We start from the raw sequence: 14,891 nt of genomic DNA, 5'->3' as shown, positions 1-14,891 counted from the left end.
TTCAACCTGCGTCTCCTCTCCCTTGGCGGCTTCACCCTGCGTCTCCTCCTCGGCGGCTTCACCCTGCATCTCCTCCTCCTGGGAGGCTTCACCCTGCATCTCTTCCTCCTCGGCAGCTTCACCCTGCATCTCCTCCTCCTGGGAGGCTTCACCCTGCATCTCTTCCTCCTCGGCAGCTTCACCCTGTGTCTCCTCCTCTTTGGCGGCTTCACCCTGCGTCTCCTCCTCCTCGGCGGCTTCACCCTGTGTCTCCTCCTCCTTGGTGGCTTCACCCTGCATCTCCTCCTCCTTGGCGGCTTCACCCTGCATCTCCTTCTCCTCGCGGCTTCACCTTGCATCTCCTCCTTCTTGGTGGCTTCACACTGCATCTCCTCCTCCTTGTTTGCTTCACCCTGCGTCTCCTCCTCCTCGGCGGCTTCACCCTGCATCTCCTCCTCCTGGGAGGCTTCACCCTGCATCTCTTCCTCCTCGGCAGCTTCACCCTGCATCTCCTCCTCCTGGGAGGCTTCACCCTGCATCTCTTCCTCCTCGGCAGCTTCACCCTGTGTCTCCTCCTCTTTGGCGGCTTCACCCTGCGTCTCCTCCTCCTCGGCGGCTTCACCCTGTGTCTCCTTCTCCTTGGTGGCTTCACCCTGCATCTCCTCTTCCTTGGCGGCTTCACCCTGCATCTCCTTCTCCTCGGCGGCTTCACCTTGCATCTCCTCCTCCTTGGTGGCTTCACACTGCATCTCCTCCTCCTTGTTTGCTTCACCCTGCGTCTCCTCCTCCTCGGCGCCTTCACCCTGCGTCTCCTCTCCTTTGGCGGCTTCACCCTGCATCTCCTCCTCCTCGGCGACTTCACCCTGCATCTCTTCCTCCTTGGTGACTTCACCCTGCTTCTCCTCCTCCTCTGCGCCTTCACTCTGCGTCTCCTCCTCCTCGGCGCCTTCACCCTGCATCTCCTCTCCCTTGGTGGCTTCACCCTGCGTCTCCTCCTCGGCGACTTCACCCTGCATCTCTTCCTCCTTAGTGACTTCACCCTGCGTCTCCTCCTCCTCTGCGCCTTCACCCTGCGTCTCCTCCTCCTCGGCACCTTCACCCTGCGTCTCCTCTCCCTTGGCGGCTTCACCCTGCGTCTCCTCCTCCTCGGCGACTTCACCCTTCATCTCTTCCTCCTTGGTGACTTCACCCTGCGTCTCCTCCTCCTCTGCGCCTTCACCCTGCGTCTCCTCCTCCTCTGCGCCTTCACCCTGCGTCTCCTCCTCCTCGGCACCTTCACCCTGCGTCTCCTCCTCCTCGGCACCTTCACCCTGCGTCTCCTCCTCCTCGGCACCTTCACCCTGCGTCTCCTCCTCCTCTGCGCCTTCACCCTGCGTCTCCTCCTCCTCGGCACCTTCACCCTGCGTCTCCTCTCCCTTGGCGGCTTCACCCTGCGTCTCCTCCTCCTCGGTGGCTTCACCCTGCATCTCCTCTCCCTTGGCGGCTTCACCCTACATCTCCTTTCTCAGCGGCTTCCTCCTTGTTGGCCAATACAATTTCTTCTCCATTCACCCAATCGGGTCTTAAAACCCACTTCCTGATTGGCCAGGAGGAGAATCAGGAAGACAATAGCAAAAATGAATTTGCTATTGTCATACAACTGGGTAGGCTCAGGGCGCATTGTTCTGCGCCCCGAGCCCACCCTTTTTTGAAGCCAATTAGAACCTCTGGCTCTAATCATGTGCTTCAAAAAAACAAACATTTAAATCCATGCGTCTGGCGATCTGCATGTAGATTAGGGGCCTGGCACATAGATTGGGGGGGGGGGCGGCGCCCCTGTGCCCCTTATGGACAGGCCGCCACTGATGCCTGGGTAATGCGTGGTGAAATGGCTACTTGTAGATATCCGTCAGAACCCCTGTGACAATGCAGAGGCACAACTGGGAGACAGGGATAGAGCGTTTGTCACCTTAAAACAGGAAGTTCCTTAAAAAGGATCTTCTTGGCAGGATTTCCTGGTATTATTTCTTTGAGAGCTGCAGATTTAAAATGATTGCAATTTAATGGCATTGACACGTTTAAGCTCATACATACATCTGGGTTTACATATACCTTAAAGCTGAACTCCAGGCAGATATAAAAGGCACAAATTAATGCAGCTCTGTAACCATTAACACATTAAATAGGATTATTTTAAATTCTAGCGGTGAAAGTATCAAAATGACCCGGTGTCAGCCTCTTTCAGTTCCCAGCTGAGGCTGAGAAAGGTAGAAGCAGCACCAGGAGCCAAATCAGTTCATGTACTGATTAGGGGCATGCTGATAGGAGAAGAGAGCAGAGCAACAGAGAGATGAGCTCATCATTGTGCTGCTTCTCCTTTCACTGTCCAATCACAGACTAGGGATGGAAGGGGGGGGGGGCATGTCCAGGATAACCTAGACCAGTGATGAAGAACCTTGGAACCCCAAATGTTTTGGATCTACAGTACATTTCCCATGCACTCTGCAGTGCGGTTGAGCATCATGGGAAATGTAGTTTCAAAACATCTGGGGTGCCAAGGTTCGCCATCACTGACCTAGACTCAGAGAAAGTGGGTTGAATGATGCTGGCCATCAGACTGAGGACATCTAGTGGCAGTAAAAAAGTATTGCAGGGGAAAGCTCTGGATTGAAACAGAATTTTGCAGAAAAAGCTGTTGTTGTTGCTTTACATTTTAATAGGCTATTCATTATTTTGTTATTTTTGGCTGGAGCTCTGCTTTATATTTTAGCTGTTTACATGTGCAGCAAATGATCGAAACAAATAACCAACATCCCTCAGCACATCACTCAGGGGAATAATGGCACAGCCGTTGCGTAGGAAATTAGAATTAATGGGGGGAGTATAACGCCACCCAAAATATTTATTTAGATTTGGATACAGTGTGGAAAGGTTAAAAGCCACTGGCAGGTGTTTTATTGCTGTCTGTGTCCCCATTGGTGGGATTTCTTTTCACTTCCTGCTCTGGTGACAGCTTTAATCTTTCCTGGTAGCACAGAAACAACAACTAAGAACAACAACGCTCACACATACACAGCAATGGTATGGTTGTTAATATAAGGAAAAGAAGTGAGCTGTGGGATGGGAGGGGGAGTAAGAGTCACAGATTTGAGAAGGGTCATACAATTGTTTAGGTGTTTAAAAAAAAAACGAGGTCCACATTGCAGTTGCAGCAAGGAAAGTCTTCCCAGTGGGGTCTCTGACAGCGACAGAGCCTGAGTGAGGTACTAACCTACGGAAATCGAATTGTCTGCTATGGGTGAGCGCAACAGTACACATTTTTATTGCACTGCTGCAATAGATAGGGGTTCTTGTTTTAATACAGGGGTCGTCAACCACTGGGCCATGGCCTTTCTGCAGCCGGGCCGTGGGTGTGGGCGGCCGGCATGAGACACGTGGGTGGGCGGCCCGGCATGAGACACCAGGGTGGGCGAGCGGGCGGTATGAAAGAGTCGGCATAAGAGAGCCGGGAGGGCGGCATGAGACAGCCGAGCGCCCAGCATATGAGAGCCGGGTGGATGAAATAAGCGAGCGGGCGGGCAAGCAGGGATGGCATCATCTCTCTCCACCCCCTGCATCACTCGTTCTTCCGTCCTCACAGCCGGTGTTCTGTCAGCATCAATGTCTTAGGTGTGGCAGGGAGCAGAGAGATGACATCATCTCTCACAGCCTGGCCCGCATCACTGCTCTCCTGCCTTCATTTGGAACAAACCACTGCACAGAGGCCTACCTCTTTGCTAAATTGGCCAGTGTTGCCAAAAATGTAGTGGTGGCAAGCATCGTGGCAAGTGACATTCCGCATCTGGTGACAGGCAACATGATGAGTGCATTACGATGAACTATTTAATTTACTACTACAATATAATAATAGAAATAATGTGCTTCAGTCTCCCTGACACCATATCAAGCATGGTGTCATGATGACTAGACATGTGCAAAAGGAAAACATTTGTTTAGTTTAGTTTTGTTTTAATTCGTTAATTCATTAATTTTGTTTAGTTATATTTGTTAGCTTCCTTAAATTCGTTTTCGGATTTCGTTTAGTTTTCTACCGAATTCGAAAAATCTGCCACATTCGAAAATATTTCAACGGCATTCGAAATGATTTCAACATGATTCGACATTATTTCAACTGCATTCGAAAATATTTTGTGACCCGAATTTAGGGCCATATATCTCGGGGTCACTTGGTGCTAGAAACTCCAAATTTGGATATGTTATAGTGCTAGTACTATTGTGTTTGCATACCAAATTTGGGGTTTCTAGCTATAAGTGACCCCGAGATATGTGGCCCCAAAATCGGGTCGCAAAATGTCATTCTCTGCTCTAATAACTAATAACATTTTGCGACCCGATTTTGGGGCCACATATCTCGGGGTCACTTATATCTAACCCCAAATTTGGTATGCAAACACAATAGTACTAGCACTATAACATATCCAAATTTGGAGTTTCTAGCACCAAGTGACCCCGAGATACATGGCCCTAAAGTCGGGTCACAAAATATTTTCGAATGCGGTTGAAATAATTTCGAATCATGTTGAAATCATTTAGTACTTCGGCTCAAATACAATACAACACCCTTCTAACTCAGTTCTCAGGAATGCACTTTGCCAGTAATCCATCCTCCAGCAAAAAATTAATTAGCTGATTGGACTATAAGATTTACTTTGAGCTGACCTTTTGTTTCATTAGATCTTTAAAGAATTACCGAATCATGTCAAATTAATTTCAATTAATTCGTTATATTTCTTTCGTATTCGTTGTAATTCGTTATTTTTTTATTCGGACATTCGGATGCATCCGAATGTCCGAAAGATGCAAAATTCGGCCGAATTTCGATTAGTTACAAAACGAATTGCACAAGCCTAATGATGACTGAAGCACTAACACCAGCCCGTTGCCTTCGAAACATCGTATACCCTGCGTGAGCCTCAACCTCCCCAGTCCTTGGCACAATTTTCTTCCATGCAGCCGGTTCCCAGTGCCAAAAAGTTTGGGGGACGCTGTTTTAATACCTTTTAAAAACAAGCAGTATAAGTACCTGAATGTGACTTGGTATCCGCCTCATACAGCCCCCTATACAGCAGGGCTGGCGTGTGAGAAGAAGAAGCAGCACAAGTAGCCTATCAGTTCATGTGCTGACTGGAAGCATGCTAAGAGGAGGAGAGAGCAGAGTGAGCTCATCATGGTGCTGCTTCTCTTTTCACAGGTCCAGGGTGACTCGGGCTCAGAGGAAGTGGGTCGTATGATGCTGGCCATCAGACTGAGGACACCTAGTGGCCGAAATAAAAAACTACTGCTGGGGAAATTCTCTGGCTTGAAGCTAAATATTGCATTTAATTCTACAGTAAGATCACACACAGTTCATGTTCTGTATATGTAAGCATCTTTACTTTCTGTCTTTACAGTGAAGCAATGAATTCTGAAGATTGTAGATGGTCTCACCTCCTTCAGGTAACACGAAATTCCCCGCAGAGCCGCTGACATTGAGGAAGGAGAGGCCAGCTAGGAGAAGAAGAAAACACAAAACAAGAATTCAGGAAGACAGTTCTTATGTAAGGCTCTATCTGTGTGTGCTGACTTCCATTAGGGGCTCGTCCTTCCTCTGGTAGGAGCTGTCCCTCCCGGTGGTGCTGAACGTCCACTTCCCAAGGAGCTCCACTCACTATACATTCATTCCCAACCCAGTCCTACTTAGGAGCTGTCCCTCCCGGTGGTGCTGAACGTCCACTTCCCAAGGAGCTCCACTCACTATACATTCATTCCCAACCCAGTCCTATTTAGGAGCTGTCCCTCCCGGTGGTGCTGAACGTCCCCTTCCCAAGGAGCTCCACTCACTATACATTCATTCCCAGCCCATTTCTACTTAGGAGCTGTCCCTCCCGGTGGTGCTGAACGCCTCCTTTCCAAGGAGCTCCACTCACTATACATTCATTCCCAGCCCATTTCTACTTAGGAGCTGTCCCTCCCGGTGGTGCTGAACGCCTCCTTTCCAAGGAGCTCCACTCACTATACATTCATTCCCAGCCCATTTCTACTTAGGAGCTGTCCCTCCCGGTGGTGCTGAACGCCTCCTTTCCAAGGAGCTCCACTCACTATACATTCATTCCCAGCCCATTTCTACTTAGGAGCTGTCCCTCCCGGTGGTGCTGAACGTCCCCTTCCCAAGGAGCTGCACTCGTTATATATTCATTCCCAGCCCATTTCTACTTAGGAGCTGTCCCGCTTCCAGTGCTGAAGTGAACTCTTCCCTGTAGAAGTTGTCCCTGCTATTAATGCCGATCCCAACTCTGCCTTCAGGAGCTCCCTAATCCGTCCTGATGGGAACTTTTCTTTTAGGCGTTGTCTTGTTAATACATATCACAAGCGTTCTGTAGTAACGGCTGGTCCCTACTGCAGATCCCATCTCCCCCTCCCCCCCCTCCAACGTCACTAACTGCTGAAGAGAGCCGAATCTATGTCGCCTATTAATACTGATCCCAGCTTACCTTATATGAGTATCTTCACCGCATTCCAGTAAAACAACATCTTTTTTTTTTAAACGGAAAACAACTTTCTTTATTTATAAGTTCGTAAAATTAATACAGTAAACTAGAAGCAGTAAGACTACCAACCAGTTTCACCCATATGTCCGTATAACCAATACAATAGAGGAAGTAGGACTAACAATGTGTTTCACTCATACGTCTGTAAAACCAATAGAATACAAGAAGTAAAATAATCAACGGGTTTCACTCATGTGGCCCTAAACTCAATATAATAGAAGCAGTAAGGCTGGATTCACACTTATGCAGTTTTAGTGCTTTTTTTGCATTTTGCAACAAGTTTCACCCATATGTCCATATAACCAATACAATAGAAGTAAGACTACCAACAAGTTTCACCCATATGTCCATATAACCAATACAATAGAAGTAAGACAACCAACAAGTTTCACCCATATATCTGTATAACCAATACAATAGAAGTAAGACTACCAACAAGTTTCACCCATATGTCCGTATAACCAATACAATAGAAGTAAGACTACCAACAAGTTTCACCCATATGTCCGTATAACCAATACAATAGAAGTAAGACTACCAACAAGTTTCACCCATATGTCCATATAACCAATACAATAGAAGTAAGACTACCAATAAGTTTCACCCATATGTCCGTATAACCAATACAATAGAAGTAAGACTACCAAGAAGTTTCACCCATATGTCCGTATAACCAATACAATAGAAGTAAGACTACCAACAAGTTTCACCCATATATCTGTATAACCAATACAATAGAAGTAAGACTACCAACAAGTTTTACCCATATATCTGTATAATCAATACAATAGAAGTAAGACTACCAACAAGTTTCACCCATATGTCCATATAACCAATACAATAGAAGTAAGACTACCAACAAGTTTCACCCATATGTCCGTATAACCAATACAATAGAAGTAAGACTACCAACAAGTTTCACCCATATGTCCGTATAACCAATACAATAGAAGTAAGACTACCAACAAGTTTCACCCATATGTCCATATAACCAATACAATAGAAGTAAGACTACCAACAAGTTTCACCCATATGTCCGTATAACCAATACAATAGAAGAAGTAGGACTAACAATGTGTTTCACTCATACGTCTGTAAAACCAATAGAAAACAAGAAGTAAAATAACCAACAGGTTTCATTCATATGCCCCTAGACTCAATATAATATAAGCAGTAAGACTACCAACAAGTTTCACCCATATGACTGTATAACCAGTACAATAGAAGTAAGACTACCAACAAGTTTTATCCATACATTTAATAAATCCAATACCATAGAAGACCACCAAAAAGCTTTACTCATATGTCAGTAAAACCAATACAATAGAATAAGTAATACTACCAACAAGTTGAGCTTTGAGTTCAAGATGAACATAAGTTTGAGTCAAACATCGGGTGTTCGCCCGTTTCGCCGAACAGCAAATTTTATGGGGCATTTGCGGCAAATTTGTGTGCCCCATAATGCACTGCAAGACCGCAGTGCATTGCTGTATGATGATTGGCCAAAGCATACACCTGACCTGCATGCTTTGGCCAATCACAGCACGCTCCTCAGCAAGAGCCATAATTGGCCAAAGGCAGAATGCGGCAGTGATGGAATCACTGGACAATTACAATCCTGCAATGCTGGTTTGTGCGATACATCCTCATGTCTTCATCCACCCATTGGTAACGGTACCTCTATGTGTATGTACAATGTCTTTAATTAGATATTTTGATATTTTCCTAGAATATAAATCCCCCTGAAGAGATCGGAAATGGCAAGGGTTGAAATGCATTGAGGTTTTTCATGTAGATAGTCATATGTTACAAATACAATTGGCAAACCATGCTTATACATAGGGTGTTCCTTGCTATGAGTGATGTTCCATGTCTGTTTTTGTGTCGCACCACCTATATGGATGATTCATTATTGTTCATTTGTAGTTATTATTGTTTGTGAAATAAATGATTCTATATATCAACCATTTTTATACAAATTCTCTGCTGCTAAGAAACCCCTGGGGAAACTTCATGTTTTTGTATTCTTTTGGGTTATGCAGCTTTGGGGGCTCCCATATTGTGTTTTTATTTCTATAAGACAGGGTGCCTTTTGGCCAATCATGGCTAAAGGGGACTAATGCAGGCCATACACGGTCGAATTTCGAACAAATTTTCTTTTCAAAATCAGAAAATTCTTTTTTTTTTTGTGATCCGATGGCGCCACCATTGATTTTCGAAATTCGGCCGACCAAGCCTTCAATTTCACCTCATGTTGCTACAGAAAAGAATTTTCTTGGCCAGGAATCTTCTTTTCTCTCCGTAAATTTTCTTATCTCGTTACATTTCTCGCACAATTCTCCCATCATTGATAAGAAAATCGTACGTTTTTCAAAAAATTTCCAACATGTCCGATTCCTCAAATTTAATTTCCGCACAAAAATCGGCTGTTGCTGCAGCCCACTAATGGTGCGAAATTCATACAAAAATTCAAAACGTGTATGGCTGGCATTAGTCCACACCCCACACTATATAAGGCCCGTGTGTTATAGTGGACAGAGATAGAGAGATTGAGTTAGATTAGGCAGGCAGATTAGTTAGTGGCAGTGTATATATATATATTATACATACACACACACAGTCTACAGGTGTATATATATATATATATATATATATATATATATATATATATATACACACACTCTGCATTTAGCGTAGCATATATATATATATATATATATATATATATATATTTATATATATATATATATACAGGGCATTCACTAGTGTATATATATACACTCTGCATTCAGCGTAGCCTATATATATATATATATATATATATATATAATTTTTTTTTATTTTTTTTTATATTATATTATGTTATATTATTTTATATTTATATTATATTATGTTATATATATATATAGGGCATTCGGGGGTGTACAGTAGATAATACAGTGCAGGCGGTGCACACAGTATATAATACAGTGTAGTGCGGTGTTAAAAAAAAAAAGTACCAATCATGTCCGGAAGGCCTCCAAGGAGAGGCAGACGCTCACAGGCCACTAAATGAGGGCAAGTAGCCTCTGAAATAATATTTAACAGCAGGGACCGTTCCTGCACCCAACAGTAACTGTGTGGGGTTACCATGTTCTGCCACCACCAACACCTAAGGCCCAATTTTTCAGCAGAGTATATAGTGCAGTCCATATAGTATATATATACTGCAGACTATATAGTGCCCTCAGTGTAGTATATATAATACAGTGCAGGGTATATAGTGTAGTGTACAATATATAATATAGTGTATTGAAGTGGTTAAGGGGAGCCCTATGACAGAATTAAGAAAAAAACGGCATGGGTTCCCCCTGTCCATACCAGGCCCTTTGGGTCTGGTATGGATTTGGGGGGGGGGGGGGGGAATTTAAAAGAACAATTTGGCATGGAGTTCATCTTAAAGTGGTTGTAAACCCACGAACAAAACAAACAAAAAAAACCTGCAAGACAAAAGCATAATGAGCTAGTATGCATAGCATACTAGCTCACTATGTATTACTTACCTTAGATCGAAGCCCCCGTTCACCGCTGTGGCCAGTAACATCTCTCCTGGCGCTGTGATTGGCTGGAGCCGCAATGACGTCACTTCCGCGCATGTGCACGGGAGTTGCCGGTAACGGCACAGTCTAACTGAAGCATCGGCACGTACGTGCTATTGCTTCAGTGCGCATGTGCTGATGACGTGCAGGTTTAGGAGATATACAGGGTAGCTACAGGTAAGCCTTATTATAGGCTTACCTGTAGCAAAAAGTGGTTGTAAAGGGATTACAACCACTTTAATATCCATACCAGGTCTTCAGGCCTGGTATGGACTGGGGGGGGGGGCACACGCTGTTTTTTTAAAATAATGTTTTATGTATATTGCCAGAATCTGGCAATACATTACAGCCTAGAGCAATTTTAAATGGCATTTTTTCCTTTAGAAATGTAATTTTGCTGCAGTACTTTTCTAAACATGGGAAAAATGTGCTACTTTACAGGCAGACTAAGGGGACAATATTTAAAGGAATATTTCATTTTTTATTGTTTCATTTTAAGCATTATTAAAATCACTGCTTCTGAAAAAACTGCAGTTTTAAAAACTTTTTTTTTGCATTGATACATGTCCCCTGGGGCAGGACCCGAGTCCTCAAACTATTTTTATGGCAATAACTTGCATATAAACCTTTAAAATGAGCACTTTTGATTTTTCACGTTCGTGTCCCATAGACTTTAATGGTGTTCGCATCTTCGCACAAATTTTTTGTCTGTTTGCAAGTTCTGGTGCGAACCGAACTGGGGGGTGTTCGGCTCATCCCTACCAACAAGTTTCTCGCATACGTTTCAAAACCAAAAAATAGGACTACCAATGGGTTTCACCCACATGTCCGTAAAACCAAAGCAATAGAAGCAATAAGACTACCAACAAGTTTCCCCCATATATTCGTAAAACCAATACAACAGGAGAAGTAAGACTACCAGCTTTTTCTTCCATATGTCCCTAAAACCAATACAATTGAAGTAAGACTTCCACCAAGTTTCACCCATACATTCCTAAACAAATACAATAGGAGAAGACCACCAATGAGCTTCACACTCAATTCAATAGAAGTAAGACTTACAACAAGTTTCACCCATAAATTTGTAAAACCAGTACAATAGGAGAAGACTACAAATGAGCTTCACTCATATGTCCGTAAAAACAATACAATAGAAGAAGACTACCGACAAGCTTCTCCCATACATTCCTAAAACCAATACAATAGGAGAAGTCTGTGTCTGTAAAACCAAAATGATAGAATCAGTAAGACTACCAACCAGTTTCACTTATATGTCCCTGAACCCATGATAATAGAAACAGTAAAACTACCAGCAAGTTTCACCCATACGTTCATACATCCAATGAAATAGAAGTAAGACTAACAACGCTTTTCATCCATATGTCCATAAAACCAATACAATAGCAGAAGTAAGACTACCAACAAGTTTCTTCTATACATTCCTAAAAGCAATACAATAGCAAATGTAACACTACCAACGTGTTTCAGCCACGTGTCTGTAAAACCAAAACAGAAACAGTAAGACTACCAACAAGTTTTATCCTTACGTTCAGAAAACCAATACAATAGAAGAAGACTACCAAGTTTCACCCATATGTCTGTAAAACGAATACAAGAGAAGTAAGAGTACCAACAATTTTCACCCATATATACAATAAACCAGTACAATAGAAGTAGTAAGACCACCAATGAATTTCACCCATGCATCCAAAAAACCAACACAACAGGAGAAGTAATACTACCAAAAAGTTTTGAATATATGTCCATAAAACCTATAGAATAGGAGAAATAAGACTACCAAGGCTTTTCAAAGTAGAAAGCTTTTATTAACGGAATTCCAAACTCCATCAGTAGTAGAGTAGTTGGTAGTCTTACTTCTACTGTTGTATTGGCTAATATATATATATATATATACACATACATCCTTATTTACACATTTAATACAAGACAAAGCATTCCTGGAGCACTCTTGGTTAGCAAACTTGCAATTACCTCTATTGATCTGTATCTCCAGTTCTTGCCTATAACTGCCCCCGTACCCTGTGCCTGGAAAAGGTAATCAAGAGTCCAAGGCAAACATGCCAAACTGCCCCCCCCCCCAGTATGTATGAGTATTATGTGTCAGCAAAAATCCCCCAACAAAAATTCCAAGCACTGGTCTATATGCTTACCCCCCCCAAGTATAAGTTCCTCTACCTCCAAGTAAAAAATCCCCCCTCTCCTGAAATCTTTCCTCTCAGCAGAAATCTTTGCCCCCCATACCACCAATCCCCCCAGTTCAAATGCCCCCCCCCCAAAAAAAACCATCCCCCCCGTAGTACAAACTCTCTACCCCTAAAATTTCCCATCCTAATACACAAGTTCTCGCCCCCACTTCAAATTTTCCCCCCTCCCAGCACAAATTCCCCCCAAATCCCCCCTCCTAGCACAAATCTTCTTCCCCCTTCATAAAACAAATAACCCAAAATAACCACTATAAGCACCCCCCCCACCCCCAATTTCCCTTTTAAGAGCAATACTTATACCATGCTGCCCTTCTGCCCTTCAAATTCCCAGTTCCAACACAAATCCACTCCCCCAAACTCCTTGTGGTGCCACCCCACCTCACATGATACCACAGTGCCCAGGGCAGCCACCCCTTGTCCTGGCCCTGCTCGCACTTATTCACTTACAGGAATCTGACGCTCCAGACAAATGTTGAAGTGCTTCCTCTCCCCGGGTTTTAGTCTGCGCAGGGGGACTCTCGTCTCTCCGATAAACTCATTATGACTTAGTTTGTCTTCGTCACACACAGAGATCCTGAGAAAACAGAGCACAGGACAGGGCTTTAAGGGAGGTTCCACTTTCCTAGGTTTACTCTCTCACCTTGTGTGCAGCTTCCATGCTGTAGTTTTCTATTGTGATTTTAATCAGTTCAGTTATTTATTTCTGCTTGCCAGGGATAAGACTTGCTTATGGGATTCTATAGTATCCATAGATAGACTTGCTTTGTGTCGTATCCCAGAGCAGATAAAGGAAATAATTCCCACTGGGAGACAGAAATGCCGCGGATAGTCCAGCGGACTTTCTACCGAACGGACTTGGACACACACGGACACACAGAAAGTCTGGCGTTTGCTAGCGCGATGACGTACAGCACGTACGACGGGACTAGAAAAAGGAAGTTCAATAGCCAGTAGCCAATAGCTTCATTTTTTTGTACTTGCCTCTGAGCATGCGTCATTCTTAGTCCGCCGGACTAGCACACTCACGAACGTATTGTCCGCTGAAACCCAAGTCCGACGGGAAGATTGGACTGCAAAAATACTTTCTTAGTCCAGTTTCACGCTGGAAAAGTCCGCTGAAACCCACACACGATCGGATTGTCCGGTGAAATGGGTTTCATCGGACTAAGTACGCCAGACAATTCGATCGTGTGTACGCGGCAAAAGATGCATCTGAACCGCACAGAAGGAAGCAACTAAGAAGGAGTAACAACGCCAAAGTATTAGACTATTAATGAGCCACAAATGTAACTATTCTGATTGGCTGCTGACCGTAGAATCTTCTTTCCCATGTCTTCTGAGGTGATCCCGCAGTACGTCAGGCTTTCGTTCCAGGTGGGGTTCAGATTGTTTCGTACGGTGCGCGTCTTCAGCTTGTTTGCCTAAAAAGGGAGAAAATTATCATTGCGTGAACCCATAGAGGTGTGAACAACAAAAGGATGAGCTTTTCATGGTGAAAAATGGAGGGGAAACATCTTTATTTTAAAGGGTCATGACCTATAAATAACAAAGTTAACAAAAATGACAAATATAATTTTTCCTGTGCAGGGGTGAGAGCTTCTTGGCACAAGTGGTGATGAGCCTCTGTGCCTCCAGCGAGTAATGTGCACTCCTGAGAGCCAAGCAGTCCTCACCAGGAACCCACCATGGATATGACGTACTCTTGTACCTAAGAAGTTAAATGACCACTCCACCCAAAGGTGGTATTTTAGCTATAAGTGGAACCCGCATACTAGGTCAGCTCTTGGCTTCTTATATGTCTCAGATGGTCCAGTAAGATTTCCCTACAACAATTCGCCTGGGGTTTTGGATGTTCCCAACAACCTTTCTGTGTTCCAGCCCTTTCTTTTACATATCCATGTCATCATGTCATCATTCATGTCATATTCATATTCATGTCATATCATATATCATATCATATATCATATATGTCATGTCATATTCATGTCATCATGTAAAATAAATATACAGTGCACCAGGGATGGCAGGGACACCTCATAATTTGCTCTGCACATGAGCAAACTCAAAAACTCAGCACAGAGATCTCATCAATAAATTTCCAGAATGACAGAAGAGATCATTGTGAGGTTTAACTTTCCAGCATCCACCAACCACTAGACCAGGAAACAGCCTACAATTTGGATTTATAATCATTCTACATGCTATATTTATAGTTTACACATGCTACTGGTCTCCTGAATTGGCCATTACTGTTTACGTATTAGCAAGCAATCTTTGAGTTTAGGTAAAACCATAGGAAAGACTCAGGTCAGGTCAGGTGGTGCTCAGGTAGAATCATAGGACAGGATTAGGTCAGTGCAGGTGGTGCTCAGATAGAATCGTAGGACAGGTTCAGGTCAGGACAGGTGGTGTTTAGGTAGAATCGTAGGACAGGCTTAGGTCAGGGCAGGTTGTGTTCAGGTAGAATCGTAGGACAGGCTCAGGTCAGGGCAGGTGGTGTTCAAGTAGAAGCGTAGGAAAGACTCAGGTCAGGGCAGGTGGTG

The 14,891-nt window shown here is 43.9% G+C and overlaps 1 protein-coding gene across 1 annotated transcript in view; it reads right to left on the bottom strand.

The window, feature by feature from the left end:
* The window catches only part of DOC2A (double C2 domain alpha), a 129,607-nt gene that overhangs the window by 36,274 nt on the left and 78,442 nt on the right, over positions 1-14,891 (bottom strand). Inside the window, exons 5-7 of the mRNA XM_077447354.1 lie at positions 13,660-13,769; positions 12,796-12,922; positions 5,446-5,505 (exon numbers count right to left, since the gene is read on the bottom strand). Coding sequence (XP_077303480.1) covers positions 5,446-5,505; positions 12,796-12,922; positions 13,660-13,769 — 297 coding nt within the window. The remainder of the gene's footprint in view (positions 1-5,445; positions 5,506-12,795; positions 12,923-13,659; positions 13,770-14,891) is intronic.

The sequence above is a fragment of the Lithobates pipiens genome, unplaced genomic scaffold, assembly GCF_037356315.1.
Source record: "Lithobates pipiens isolate NorthernLeopardFrog02 unplaced genomic scaffold, aLitPip1_a1.2 Scaffold_22, whole genome shotgun sequence".
In the NCBI taxonomy this organism is placed as follows: domain Eukaryota; kingdom Metazoa; phylum Chordata; class Amphibia; order Anura; family Ranidae; genus Lithobates; species Lithobates pipiens.
Note: the sequence above shows the minus strand (reverse complement) of the source record. Positions and strands in the feature narration are given on the sequence as shown.